The following is a 15983-nucleotide window of genomic DNA, read 5'->3' on the forward strand; positions in this document are numbered from 1 at the left end:
ATCCCTGGGGAAGATCACCGTCTCGCCCAGGGACCATGTCTTCCCTCACCAGGAAAACCCTCCCTCCGATAAACAGAGGCGTATTCGGAAAAGGAAAAACAAGATCCGCCCGGGAAACTATTAGTCTTCCACAGAGCGGGTGCCACAACCTTCAATGGTTAATTTACCGTGCGCCAAAGGGGACATTAAAGCGAGGCGTAAGGGTTTGACCACTCATAAGCAGGCAGCCGAGCGTCAGGATGGAAGTAACCGCTGCTGTACCAGACCAGAACAACTAGTCCGACAGCGACTCCTCTGAGTTTTCAGTCTCTCAGCCAAAGACTGAGCGTGCTTGCCTGATGTCTCAAGACTCGGCGAGATCTCGAGACATTGTCTCAATTGGGGTTACGACCTGCTCAGACAGCACCATCAGAGCCTCGCGGCCTCCAGGGTCAAAATCAGGTTTTTAGACCTGCTGCGCCTTGAGTCTCAACCCCCTTAGAAGGGGAGTAGCCTTCTGGGAGGAAGTCCCAGAAAGGTTTGGGAGCCAACGGCGACCTGGCGCGAACTCGGCATGGTCGGGATCTTCGGGGTTTGGACACTTTAGTGATCTTCGTCTTCATTAGGACTTCACAGCAGGGATCACCAGCCCCCCAGCAGACTGGGAGTGGAGACAGGAAAACCTTGGAAGGATGAGAGCGAAGGCAGGAGAACTAGAGACATTGAATTTTTAAATCTACCTGCCTCCTTACATCCCTACCTTCCTCCTCGGATCGATGGCCATCGGTTGTACGTTGAAGATGATGTTGGCCACTTCTCGGCCACTTCCCCGCACAGTTCTTGTTGTTCCTCCGGCGGGACCTGGGTCTCGAACCTAATCCTGTTAATCAGGGGCTCCGCCACTTCGGGGGCTACTGCTGCAGAGGACCTGGCCATAGGGTACAGGACGTTACAAATGTCCTCTGCCAGTACATAGGGGCGTCCCTGACCAACGTTGCGACCGAAGCCGCCGACCCAGATCTTCAAGGTAGCAAGAGATGAGGCTTGGCGGGACCGAGGGACCTGAAACCGGATATAATGTCAATATAAGGAATTGACGAATAAATTCTTTCGTTATAGAAGGTATACTTCGAAGCTGTTTGAAATATTCATGCGCGTATGTCAAAAGGTTAACGTACCGAATCATCAATCACATCTTGATAAAGGGCGTAGCATACATCGCAGCCATCTGGATGCCAGGCGGAATGATCATCCCACCTCGACCTCTTGGCTGGCTTGTGCAACCACCTGCATGCTCGTAGCCACAGGGTTGCTAGATAGGCATTACAGCCTGGCTCCTGACAATGAACCACCTGTAGAGGAATTGATACATGAGTATCAAGGATATGGCGCTTGCGGGTGAACAACTTCACGGCTGTGGTAAAAACTAAATAATAAAACTTGAAGTAATAATGTTCCCCCCACGCCGGGTTGAGAACTGGGGTAAACAATAAGGATTCTACGGCGGGAGCGTTTGATACAATCTGAACAGGAGGCCAAGCCTGAAGTCGATCACACGGAAAGCAATTCTGATGGCGCGGGCGTCTATTAAATTAACCACCTGAAATCAACAACCGGGGAGGCTAGTTGCGGGCAAGGTTCGGGACTGATTTCCCGGAACACGCTCACGGAAACTACATAATGATAAGTGAATAGCATTCAGCCTGGCATCTCCACAATTCCGCCGTAAACGAGAAGGCAGCGGCGCTCAAGCTATTATTCCTACTAGGAGACTAAACAGCGAGTGCGATAGCCGCGGAGCGGATCGGATAAGCGGAGCGTGGGAAGCAGGAGCAGAGAAAACATGCGTGACTGCAACAGGTCAGGTGCCTAAACACCTTCCTGGCGTCATCTCAACGAAAAGGGCAAATGGCGTTGCTACAAATGCCCAAAGGGAGGCCAGGTAGACCACGATCTGATAAAATGGAATTGAGATAAACACAGAAAGCGAAATAGATAATAATAATATCCTATGGCCTAGCCTAACCTTCGAAGTTAACACCTGGTCAGGGAGGCTGGGACCGCCAGAAGACCAGAGCGAAAGGGGTGCAGCACCAAGCCACACCTTCGAGACGATGAATCAAACTGGTCAGGGAGGACGGGCATGCACCCAAAACTCGAACGAAGGCCACCCAAGAAAACCTACCTTACCTAGGCCTAGAAGCCAGGGTAGGGAGAAACTGGAACCAGCTTAGCCTACCTTCAGAGATCGACAGAGCCGAACTGGTCAGGTAGGCTAACATAAACACTACAAAATCAGATGAAAGGATATGGATACATAATCAATTGAGGAATTATATAATAACAAGAAATATTTTAAAAATGCTATAAAGAACATGAAGGAAAGGCCTGAAGCTGAGCCTCTTCCACTATTCTAAAATATAATAACAGTCGCGTCCAGAGCGAGCGAAAATTGAAATATCTGTTATAAAGAGGAGCATATATAAACCGTCTTCAAGCGTCCAAGACGACAGAAGATATGAGAGCATTATGAGGCTGGGGACTACAGCCCGCGAGCAGGCTACGAAAATGAGTGGCTCTGAGCCAACCAGGCGCCGTAATTAAGCGGGACATAATTAGTCAACGAGGTCCCAAAACAACCAAAATTGAATATAACTTAGATGAAGACTGGAAATCTGATCAATCGAAGCCATAGTGAAAATCCAGAGAAAGCAAAATAAGGCAAAAGAAGCCAAAATAACACAAACGAAAACGACAGGTATTATGTGGCGTGCTATGAGAGGATGGGGGTCTGGGTAGTAGTAGTAGTAGTGTGCTTGGCGGAGAAAGGACCGCTGTAGCAGCTTATAAGTAGAGGTTTGGGAAGGAGAGATCTATTTGGGTTAACTTGTCTGTGATAGTGGCTTCCACTCGCTCCTAGATGACATATCGACATCCTATGGGATGATCACTCCAGAAGTAGTAACTCTGGCATCCTATTAGCTGTATGGCTTTTCTCTGGTATATCTAGCAATTTATACCTAGAAATATGTGTGCTATATGGGACATTTCACTTTCCGTGACACGAGTCGATCCAGAAATAAGGGGTATACTCATTTACAATAAACAGTTGCTAAATGCAGTGCTGGCTATCAAGAAGGCAGAAACCATCAAGAATTGAAAAGAATAGAAAAGAAGTTGGAAGTTAATAATAATGAAATGATGAGATAGGAATAATTAGGAATTTAGACAATCATGTTTTAAGGAAACTCAAGGAATTCTGCTCAGCTGTTAAGAATGCTACAAACACAAAAGTGAGGTAGGCAGCTGATGGGTATCTGAGGCTCCAGGTGGCTCATGTGTCTTACTGTTACTGATCAACTGACTGTTAGACAAAAGAATGCAGTGTCTTTGGACATTAAAAGACCATGAATGTCAGCATATATGAATAATAGGATTATCACCATTAATATTATGAATGGCCAAGCTGCAACTCTAGTTGGAAAAGAAGGATGCTGAAAGCCTAAGGGCTCCACTAGGGACAACATCCCAGTACAGAAAAATAAATAGTGAAGTAAAGAATACACTGTATAAAAGAAATAACAGAGAAAGCATATGAGTAATAAAAACTGAAATGAAACTCAAGTGACCTTGCTCAGTACAAACAAAAAGACAAGACTCACAATTAACTACTTGCCCCATAAATAGTTGTGGATCATATAGTCTTGGAAAGTCTGAATGCAAAGGATGATCACAATTACAAACAATTTTAGAAAAGCATGTTCAATAAGGTTATTGAACAAGAGTGCCAGAGATTGATACGAAGATACTTGAATGAGAAATTTAACAGAGGTCAAGATTTTATCCATCAATTTCAGAAGCAATCTGCTACTGAAGGCCAAACTAGAAAGCAATATTCAAAGCACAGTAGAAAAAAAATTGAAACATTTCCTCAGGGTAGACAACTCTTCAAAAATGTTACACTGAAACAAGTAATAGCTAAATAACAAAATACCATTGTTTAAAAAAGACTAAGACACAATCAGCAGAAATACTTTCGAGTTCCTCCTGATATACTTTTTTTATTTGTGCTAGTAGGGAACTTTCCCACCCTAATTACAAATTCACTGAACATCAACTGATAGACCTTGTTTGACTAAGTCTCAGATATAATTAACAAGAAGGAATCTTTAATTAGATCTTTTATATTTCATCAACTGCATATTCTTTGCCTCATATCCATCACCTGAATGAATAAAATCTATCTGCTTAATCTTAATGGAATACTGTACTATTCTTATTACAGTTAATTTTCCATCTAAGGAACAGTGCTTCTCTATCATACAATACTTGTCACATGTAAAATTTCAGTTACTTTAAACCACCTGCAGGAATAGTAGTAGTTAAATAAAAAAGTAGAAAAATGGAAACCCCAGTAAGATACAGACCTCGAGATTACCATCGTTATTGAAGTCAGCAGCTATGACAGTTCTTATAGGGGAAGCCTCAGCAAATTCATCAGTTGCAATATTCTGTAATGAATAGCAAAAGTATTGGTATAACTTGTGACATGAAAGAATATACTGCTATATCACATTCTCATGTTTTTAGAGAAACTTGTACTGTAATACTGTACATCTGTTTCAGAATGAAATTCAAACTTGAATACATTTTCAAAATATGTATATAAATACAGTATACTGTATAAATATACTTACTCTAAATCTTGGCTGACCTTCATCATCATCTGTCTGTAGGAATATTCTATGGGGTCCATTCCAGTTGCCATACACAATATCTAATTTCCCATCACCATCAAAATCAGTGAGCATCACACCTCTCCCATGCTGATGTGCATCAGAAACTCCTGAATAAGGAATATACCAGTGTTTAGTGTGCAATCAATGGTTATGCTCACACATAAGGTTTAAGAATTCATTTTTACAAAAATGCAATAAATGTCTAACATTAGTAGCACACAACCATAACGCTACTATAATTTGTTCACATCTCTTTTTTTAACTCCAACTTACCACACTGAGCTGCTACATCTGTGTATTTTCCATTGCCATTATTCTTAAATAGAAAGTTAGGCCCATGTTCATTATCACAAAATATATCACTTCGTCCATCCTTGCTTAGTATTGGTCCTACTGTTACTCCTCGGCCACCTGCGGACAGAAGGTTTCACATTTTGAAAATTTTTCTACATTTTGTAATAAACTTGTACAGTATCTGGTGAAATCTGAGGAACAGCTTGATGAGTACAGTACATTCACATCCCGTCAATATTTTAGATATCTTTTACTTATTAATGATGAATTTAAAAAACTTTTAACTAAATGTTTATACTGTTACTATTACTGATTTACCCTAGGAAGATTAATGCATTTATGCAAAATACTTCTGAAAATAGAATACCATTCCCTTTTTTCTTTAAAGTAAAAAATCTGGTAGCCTTGTAGTAAAGCTTATTTTGTAATACTTGTCAGTGTGTTTTAATGTAGTGTCCAGTTTCAGTAACTAGCAGAAATCCAGTATAGTACAGAGGTTTCCTTAGGTCACATATATATAAAATGAATGCACTACGGTACATTTTATGAAGTCACGTAATCAGTGAAATATCCATCCCTGCTACACTGCGAAGCATTAACAATGAATGATTTGTGTTTCCCCATAACATAAACTTAAGTCATCTGATTACTTTACCTGTCAGTTTTTCAACACCTGCTTCTCCTGCAACATTTCTTAGAGCTATCATTCCCTTGGATACATTGCTGCGACTTTCGTCCATTTCAATAAGCGAGTGAGCTCCAATTCGACCATTTGCATAATTTGCAAGATAGATGGCATATCTTGCAAGAAAAGAAATATTCAAGTGCTGTAGTTTACATGAATTACATAAATTATTCTTTTATTTATAGTATATTCTGCTGTATAAATGTACCTGTTTCTTTGTAATTAACCAGTTACATCAAGATTAACAAACACCTTAAAAATATACAAACTTATAGGTCTGGGTCTCCCAACACTCCTGGTGCCCACAGGAGCCCGGTTGTTATTATTGCTTACCACCTTTCCTCTTGGGAATTGCAAATAACATGTCCAAGTCATCGCCATCTCACCTTTCATCATCTCATCTACATATGGAACTTCTGTTACTTCCCTTATGGTATAATTTTTCACTTTATCCTGCCATCTGATTTCTAATATTCTTCTTATAGCTTTATTATTTAATCAACAAAATTTTTAGATATGCATGTAGTTTCAGTGTCATACCATAATTTTTGCATAAAGTTTCAGTGTATTTGACTTCCAGATCTTACTCAGCCTGGAACTTCTGGCTTACATAATTCCTTATTTGAAAGGGTTTAAAATTCTACTGCAAGCTACCAACTCATCTAACAGCCAATAATAAACACAAAATATAGTACCTGTCTTCTGACTTAGAAAACAGTTCTGATTATACCTACACCAAGGCAGCTTAATCAAAATATTAATAACTTTAAAGTAAAATGTTAACATTAATCCATCACTAAAATGTAAAACATATCTAATTACCGTTTAACATCACAGTACAACTGTATGCTACTTACCTCCCTGTTCCATTACGATCAACGCAGGCAACTGATCGTCCAGCAAAAAAGCTTGCAATATTTTCATTTACTTCATCTGATAAAATATCCACATACCGACCTGTCAGGGATGTTTATATTATAAAATGTTGTATGTCAAAGGAAAATGGCCAATAAAATGAGAAAGGAGACTTCCCGGCCATTTTAGAATTTGATACGTAAATTACCCCAAACTTAAATTGATAGGTCTTAGCAGGGTCTCTCTTGTTTAAAATCTTGAAATGGCTAGCAAGTGTCCCCTTCACAAGATAAAATATCAAAAAAGACACTATAAACTTTGAAATAGATATGATTACTGTAGTTCATTTAGGGTACCCATTGAGTATACATCATGTGAACTGTTTCATCAAAAAGGATAGCTGTAAACCACTACTAAAACTAATGGTGGATTATGGACATACAAAAAAAGAAATCACTAGTACAATTGCATAAATCATTCTGGTGGCTTAACTTTAAGAAAGTAATGATTTTCTTCCCCTGGGTGATGTAGTCACTGCCAAGAAACCAACCCATAGCAAAAACGTTTCTGCTGGAAACAGTTTCTTATATACATACCATTTCTAAATTTAAACAGTTTATCTGAGTAGGTTGCCAGTCCAGAATAGGCATCATTGGTATTTAAGAAGTATATTTCTTCCTTTCCATCTCCATCTACATCGCAAGCACACACTCCAATGGCATGGCCTTTATCATCTCGTAAGGCATAAAATGGTGACCTTGGGTCGTCAACAGCTATGTTCATTAGCTGACCCTCTTCTTTATTATATTTTAACACCAAATTAGGACCATCATACCTAAAATAGTAAAAAGAATCCCATACTTCAGAAGACTCATGAACAAAATTATTCAAAAACAGGAAATCTGTAGTCAGCATTTTCATGTATACTCAGATCACACAAGTCTTTTAAATAAAATAAAATTAACATGCATTTTACAACTAGGGTAGTGTATGCAATATTACTTCTTTCACAAGACAACTATTTATCAAGACAAGGGCTCTTTATTCACATACTAACCCAGCAACAATAATCTCTAGTTCACCATCATTATCCACATCTGTAACGGCAACACCATAGTTCAGTTGTCTAGGATTGCTTTGTGGGCTTGTCCTGTGTGGGAGAAGCCAATTAGATGACTGCATAAGGCTTTGCAAATAAATAAGTAATATTAATTCTCTCTCTCTCTCTCTCTCTCTCTCTCTCTCTCTCTCTCTCTCTCTCTCTCTCTCTCTCTCTCTCTCTCTCTTTTAATCTGGTGACTTTTGAAAAGGAAAAACATTAATTCTAGTGCTTTATATTGACTAATCTTAATTTCTATGATAAAGCATTACAGTATATACTGGCAGCAACCAGCTAATAGCCAACTACACGCTTCTATCCAATCTGAACAGTATTCAGTTTTTCTAGTTTCCACAATACTTTGTTACTGCAGTTCTGCATGCCTATATACAATATACGTAGCTTTAGATAAATGATTACAAAAGACTAACTATATAAGGAGGTAAATTGGATAAGTTGATTTGAAAGAGTAGGACCATTCAATCCCACAGAGTCAGCAGTAGATGAGAATGTCCCTTCACCAAAGCTGATGGAAAAGGTGTATCTGATTGCTTGGTTAACCATGGGGTTATTTACCCTGAGCCTGAGAGTAAAGGTAAAAAAACCAGAGCCAAAAAATGTTGGTATTAATTGGGCATGGTCAATTCTATCATCTTCCCAGTGAAACCTAGCAGCAAAACCAGATTTGCCCGAGTCACTGCAGTGTCCAGGCAAGAAATCAAGTGAACCCTTGAGACTGCGTTGACCAATAGCCAATCTGGTAGAACCAGAATGGTACTGAGTAAGGGCAACTGGTCACAGGCTTGGCAAAAGCATGGGTGGATGATTAGACACATGTCCATAGCAATCCCAAGCCAGTTCTGAAGAACATGATCGTCTGAGGCCACAGGGAGTAAAGATTCTTTCTGATATTTTGGAGAAGCACAGCATAATAGAGAAGGATTCAACAGCCAGAGGTCAAGTTCCAAAACCAAAAAGCAGCAGCAGCGATGTGTCATCTCAAAGGAGTTGAAGAAAATGAGAGGACATGCAAGAAAGTGAGTGGATAGGTAATTTCCTAGCTCACCAACCTGCCTTTACCTAAAACTAAGGTAGTTCCTGAACTCACCCCTCTGCCTTTACCTGAAACTGCCTTGCTAATGAGCTTGAACAACTGAACTAACTTGCACTAAGAATACTCATGTAAAAGATGAAAGTTTATAGTTTTAAATTTAAAACAAATTAACTTTGAATAGTTTTTAAAAAATGACATACCAGTAATCATCAACATCTATACCTGAACACTTCCTGTGTTATGTCTTGGAACATGTTGCAGTTTTTCACTTCACTACACCTTCTCTTTATTACTGTCTTTGCATCTGAAAAAAATAAATATTATTATTTTCTTTTAACCCATTTGTAACAGATATACAGGCAGTCCCGGTTTTACGACGGGGTTTTCTTTTAACCCGAAAATCGTCGTAAGCCGGAAAATCGTCGAAAATCGTCAAAAATCATAAGAAAACCTTACTTTTAATGCTCTGGGTATTGAAAACGATACAGTCAAATTATGATTATTCTGCCATTTTAAATTCTGAAGTCGTAAGCCAGGAAATAATTTCTGATGAAATATTGAAGTGACTTTGTAAAAGATAAATTAGAGAAAAAATCAGTGGCTTTGAAAGATAAATTAAGAAAAAATCATGCTTAGTGAAATAACATCATATGTGCCTTTCCATCCACCAAAAAACTGCAGATTTAAGATAATTTGCATTTTTTACATATTGCAAAAACTGGAATCTTTTATATGGATATATCATTGGTAAAAGTAGGCTCAGTCGTTGAAGCTTGGTAACACAGTATAGTTATCTAGTGGCATGTGAGTGAAAGGGAGGGATAGGGGAACCACTCACTTGGTAAACCATGTTCATGTTTTCCTTCGTCAACAGGGACAAGTGCAAGATTAGTTAGAAGTGGGTTTTTGATAAAAAACTTTATGTAGATATTTCAAAAATTGTATGTTGTCTTTAATTTCCAATTTGTTCCTATGTAATACATAGTTTCATCTTTTATACAAAGGTTCACTCCTTCAGGGAGAGGCATTGTTGATCTCTCATCCAGAAGTGTTAGCAGTCCATTCACATATGTGAGCAGGGAAAGGATTATTCCTGTAACCATCTGTATATGCTGGCATATGGGATGTGGAAGATAGTGACCCTGTGCCAAAGTATGACTTGTAAGTAACCTTATTCTAAAAAATAAGGACTTTTGGGTTTTCCTGTGGAATGGGAAGACCAGCTTGGAAAGTAGCATGTTAGCACAAAATCCTAGATAAGTCTGCACTACTGCCCACCCTTTCCTCTTGTTACAAGATGGATGAAGAAAGTCACATCTAATAACTACAATAAAAGTCAAGATTGAAAGCTGTTGTGTAATTAACCTGCATCTGGCCTGACCAGTGAGAATACAGCTGTTGGCAGCTGGATGAAATAGGATGAAAAAGGGAAGAGTACAGTACCAGTAATTTTCCTCTCTTCTGATTTTTCACCACAACCATAAACCTTAGGTGACATGCTGCTGTGTCCTAGCAGTATCCAGTGACTTATATGTGATGTTCCTCGGTTAGCAAGGGGTGTTGGTGCTATCAAACACCTGCTTTCAGTACTTGTGACACCATGGAAAAAGTTCCTCCAGAATGCTAGGAAGGGACCAATGCCCCTGACTTAATAAATGCTCATTCGGGATATGGAACCGTAACATCTCACCAGACAACTCATATGCCTGCTTGATGGCCTTCCAAAGCCAGAATGAAGCAGTGTGCTTGGATGCTTTTTTTCTTGTGTATGGCCTGCTGGTACTTACAAAAAGATGTCAACACTGAGGCCTAAAATGTTGAGTCCAGCACAGTTAGTCCCATAAAACTCATACTGTACACAACATCATCTCATCGTAATCATCATCTACAAAGTCTTGAAGAGATAAAATAAAAAAGAATCACATCTCTCATCAGTTCTCCCACAAACTCAAGAAAAAACAAGGTATCTTCATTCCTGAAGTGCCACACTACATAGGAAAAACCATGCAATTTACCTAATCTCTCTACTGACACTAAGACTAGCAGGAAAACAGTCAGGAGAGTAATACAGTATGCTGGTCTGTAGTCTCCCTCAGAGGCTCATACACTGCCTGGGTGAGACTGCAGAAGATAAGAGTCACATCCAACTCAGAGGCCTGAGTTCATGGGGTGGACAAAACTGTTCAGAGCTCCTCATCATCAGAGGTAGACTAGAAACGCTATCTGCTGAATAGTGGCTCCAGCAGAGATATCCCTCTGACAGTATGAACTACAGAAGATGGCTGATTTTGCCTGGTAGATATCTGTTGTAGATCTACTGCATAACAACACTTTACATCTTCTACACAACCCTGTGAGAAAAGTCTCTGTTTCTTGCAAGAGACATTGAAGCAATGTGGACAACCAGGGTAGTTCTCTCAGTGAGAAAGCCCAGCAATTTAAGATAGCATTAGGCTTGTGGCCAACAAGGAGCTTGAGACTTGGAGTGACCAAAACTCGGTTGATCACTTGCTGGATCAGGCAGACTGGCAGAAAAGCACACACATAGATGGTGTTCCAAAGGTGTTGGAAGGCATCTTCAATGCAGCCTAAGGGTCCAGCACTGGATAGCAGAATATTGGATGTTCCTGTTCAGCCATTTTGTGAACAGGTTGAACATGGGGGCTCCCAAAACCTCAAAGAGCTTCTCTGCTATGTACAGGTTCAGGGACCACTCTGTCCCTTTGGCATGCCCCAAAACTGAGCTGATCTACCAAAATAGTCGAATGGCCCAGGATGCATTTGACTGATAGCTCGATGGAAGAGAGGGAGGAGGTACAGTATATCCAACCAATCTCAGCAGTCTATCCTTGGATCATTCAGCTAGGGTAGACCAATGAGAAGTGGGAGTCAGAGCACCAGCAGCAAGGGAGGTCAAACAACTCTTCACAGTGAAGGAAGTTTTGTTACCACTTGAAAAAAGAAATAAGGAAGGTACCCTCTTGCTCCTCTTCTGTTAACAGCTGAATTCAGCAACTAAGTTAACATCCAATTTTACAATCCTCAAAAAGCTAACCCTTAGAACATTCTTAGCTCCTGCAAAGAACATCAAATTAATGCAAGTCAATGTCTTGATGGACATGAATCTAATATAAACATTCCTTATGCACAGGGTACTTTCTTATATTCAGATCTCTCAGACAAAATACACACTGATTCACAAGCACACAGAGAAGTAAAAAATATCAGCAAAAGTGAGGAAAATCCACAGGAAGAGTAGTCCTGAACTTCTTAGCAACCACATGCACTCAGCAGAAAGCAAAGGAAAAGTGGAGCTTGCTAAGGCACTTGGTAAGGTAAGTGCCAGGACTTCCCCTCACACTCACAATGCACACTTGTAAATACTTGTTAATAACATTGACTGCATCAAGTTGCACAAAAAAGTTTCTTTCATTATATGACAAAGCTTTGTATACATAATTAGAAGAAATGATTTTCCTGTTAGTTTTGTTATGTGATTCTGACAAACTTGATATTCATTTCCTTTATAAAGAATAGAATACAGAATTTAGGCTGCCATCCTAAATCTGACAGAGAGAATGAACCCCAGTGAGAAATCATATACCTTTAAAGTCAGATCAAGCTGTGGGTGTCCAGGGGTAATGAAGCCCTCCCCCATCAGTCATGTAGGACCAGGCATCCTAAACTAGGTTAGGTTTCTGTCTATGCCTGTTTTCCATTGTATTTTGTTCTATACTCCCACCCAAAAACCCCAGTTTCCCACTGGGAAATTATTATTATTACATATTGGGTAGCTTTAGTGGGTTAACCAAGCATTTCTGTCTTGTCAGAATCACATAAAAAACTATCAAGAAAACCATATTTCACCAGTATTAGAATGAACACTTTAATTGTAAATAAATACCTGTACTGTATATAAAAAAGGTAAGCAGTTGGAAAACTATATTGTTGTTTGTGTTCCAAGAAATATAAATATCATAAGCAATAAACTCTGATTTGTAACATGAAAGAAAGGTGGGTGTTCAAGGATTAGGTTAACTGGGTTCCTACCTAGGATAACCTACAGCAGCTTGACTATTAACTCTTGGTTTCAGACTAGGCTATTAGGGTACCCTACGTTTTGCATGCCATGCTTGTCAATTACAAATAGTAGATGTAGTTTGTGTTTTCTGTAAGTTAAGGAAATTAAAATTAGTGATTTGGGAATTTACACTTGGTTGAAAGCAGATAATTAGTGTATTAAAACAGTGCCACCTATTTGAGTGAGTTTTACTCTAGGTTTGGGGATATTTTTTTATGCAGAAATCTTCAGAAATGTGCAGTAACAGAGATGTGAACTGGTTTGTGTCTTAATACCATTGTAAAGCTATGTTCAGTGATTGCTGCTCATCAAGTCAGTTACTCTCAGGTAAAAATGAAAGCTACTACCGCTCCCCTCTGGTTCGGTAACTACCAGTTTATAGGCAAAATGGGTGCTATGTTTAGTACCAGCCCCTTGAGAGTGGATATAAAAACATAAACAAAAACATAAGCAAAAGTCAGAAAATATTACGGTCGCCGACTGACAGGAACCAGGCCGTGGTAGTAGTTTCCAGTTTTACCAGACGTATTGAAACTGTTCTTATATCATCGTTCACGAAGCAAAAAGACATAATCTGTCCGACATCATGGAATGAATGGGATATTTGAATGATTTTCTACAGCATTTTCTCTAAGTTTTGATGCAAGACTGATGAATTTGACATCCTTAAGTTTAGGGCCAGGTTAAATCAAGTAGGAACCAGTATCCTAGGCAATGATAGATAATTGGTTATGAAGGTTAAATCATTCTGTAGTCTACGGTATCTTCGTTTTTATATAACGTCATTCCTTCCTCCCATGCAGGAACCCGTTTAAAAATGGGGAATATGCCTTCCATTATCATTGGATAAGGTGTTATGATGGACTAACCAAACATCAGATTCATTGCACATCAAAAACTACCATAAAACCCAAATTTCACGATATCTGGAACGAACAGTTTAAATTTAAATATTTACCATTTTTATTACTTAAAACCTTGTTTACATTGGAGTAGTACGAGTGAATTCAGTTGGCTGGTATTGACTTTGTAACGGCACCCGAGTAATACGTGAAGTAGTAATATAAGTAGTTTGAGGACTTCGCCATTGTAAATGTTCCCTGTCTCTCTCTCTCTAGATTTCCTGTGGTTAAACTTTTTAAGATTTATTTTCCCTGTGAATTCATATACTTTTGATAAACTTGCGTATCTTCAGTGTATTTTTGGCACATCTACAAACACTAAAATGTTATCAATTATTTCGTTCTCATCATGGTACGATGATAGCAAATGTCCCAGAAGAGACTATAATAAAATACATAAAAAATAAAAATCTACTGCTAAAATTGTAGGGAAAATGTACAGGTGATCTTATATTCCCAGAGTGTGGAAATGCCACAAACTGAAAGACTAATTCATAGGAGGACAAATGTATATATCGCCAAGGTGAGCTCACTGCAGGACACAGATCATGCCAGATATACACTTCTCATTTTAAATGCTATAATACGAGAATACATAGTAAACAGTTAGACTGGTAAATATCTTCTAAAAGAAACTGGTCAGAGGAACGACATAAGAAATCAGTAAAAAAAAAAAAATGAATGAAATGCTAACACCTACACATGAGCTTTTATCTTTTACAAAGGGTAAGAAAGACGGATGGGAAGCAGGGGTTATGTGCTCCAAATTTCTAGAACCGTGGAATGTCTCTAGTTTATTTAATCAGTAACCCTTTAAAAAGAATTACACCACTGAAACATTATAATGCTCTGGGATACATGAACTCATGAAATACAGGTAATGGCAAGCGCTTGAGTGCAGTATTGGTACACGATAATAGAGACTTAAAATGGGTGTTGGAGACGATATACTACAATGGTTTAAGTCTCAGTATTAGAACTTTTAAGGTACAAAATGAAAACTGTAAAATTAAATCTACCTCAAAAACTCTTGCCAAGCGATTAGTACCTCATTGGCACTTTTTAGCATATACAGTACACCAATCGAATTATCATGGATTATGAAAAAATAAAGTGTAAGTTCTTCATATGATATGTAGTTTTACGTAGGTATGGATAATGCTGACAATATTGAGACCTAAATATGGAAATCAAGGATATTCAGGGCAAAATAAACTATACAACCAGGGCAAAATATACAAACAGAATAATAAATACAGCATGGTCATCAATTAAAGGACCTAAATGCAACAAATAAATTGGTAAAGGAACCTTTGAATACACAACACCTTGACTGTCCAGTAAGTTGTCGTGCACACTAAAAATGCGAGGACGTAGAGACATTCAAGAAGAAATAAAAACTGACTTAATGAAAAAGTTAAGACATAGCAGGATTTTCTGATGACATCATGTGCTGAATTTTCTCATACATGCAAAAATTACAATAGAAACATTGCTTAGGTATTTATTCAATGTGAAATTATATTAGATGTAGTAAAATGAAAAATTCTCTTCAAATGTTTAAATACCCTTTCTTAACAAAGTTATGTTTTATTTTGAAGATCTAGTGTTTATCCATAATTGTGTAAAAAAAAAATAGTATTCAAAGAAGCATAGGAATCCAATCTGGGCTGGTGCTTGATTTCTGTGTGCTAGATTTTCCTGGATTAATGTAAAAGAATTGTTGTCAAAGGAAGCTTGTGAATGGTGCATTTTTTGGGGGGTGACACTTGCACAGCAGCAACAGGAGTGTGTTCAGTTTCACGCAGCAGCCGTACCAAAGTAGAGTTAATGGACGATTGTTTTGCTGTTCAGTGAGCTTTGTAGAGAATAAATTGAAAAGAGTAAGAAAACTATACTGAATAAATAGCTCTAAAAGTATTAAAATAGCTATAACTGACAACAGTTTAAAATACATACTAATGCAAGGTAAAAATGTCCGATGATAGTATACAAAGGGAACGTAAAAACGAATATTAACTGTAGATAAAAACTGACAAAAGCAATGACCAAGTAAGAGTTTACATACTAATCTGACGATTTCTGTTTAGTTTGTAATATCTTAGTCATTGCTTTTGTATATTTTGATTTACAGTTAATTTTCGTTTTTATGTTCCCTTTTGTGTACAGTCATCGTATAATTTTTACCTTGCAGCACATTGTATTTTAAAATGTCCTTTATAGCTATTTTAATACTTTTAGATCCAGCCAGTCAGTATAGTTTTCTTCTTGTTTTATTACTCATGTCAATCTATT

At 38.4% G+C, this 15983-nt stretch overlaps 1 protein-coding gene across 1 annotated transcript in view; it reads right to left on the minus strand.

The window, feature by feature from the left end:
- The window catches only part of LOC136825276 (cartilage acidic protein 1-like), a 29874-nt gene extending 16005 nt beyond the window's left edge, over positions 1-13869 (minus strand). Inside the window, exons 1-9 of the mRNA XM_067081354.1 lie at positions 13745-13869; positions 8928-9009; positions 7610-7702; positions 7149-7387; positions 6555-6654; positions 5668-5813; positions 4992-5129; positions 4677-4825; positions 4407-4490 (exon numbers count right to left, since the gene is read on the minus strand). Coding sequence (XP_066937455.1) covers positions 4407-4490; positions 4677-4825; positions 4992-5129; positions 5668-5813; positions 6555-6654; positions 7149-7387; positions 7610-7702; positions 8928-8959 — 981 coding nt within the window. The 5' untranslated portion in view covers positions 8960-9009; positions 13745-13869. The remainder of the gene's footprint in view (positions 1-4406; positions 4491-4676; positions 4826-4991; positions 5130-5667; positions 5814-6554; positions 6655-7148; positions 7388-7609; positions 7703-8927; positions 9010-13744) is intronic.
- Between the last annotated feature and the right edge of the window lie 2114 nt (positions 13870-15983).

The sequence above is a fragment of the Macrobrachium rosenbergii genome, chromosome 37, assembly GCF_040412425.1.
Source record: "Macrobrachium rosenbergii isolate ZJJX-2024 chromosome 37, ASM4041242v1, whole genome shotgun sequence".
In the NCBI taxonomy this organism is placed as follows: Eukaryota; Metazoa; Arthropoda; class Malacostraca; order Decapoda; family Palaemonidae; genus Macrobrachium; species Macrobrachium rosenbergii.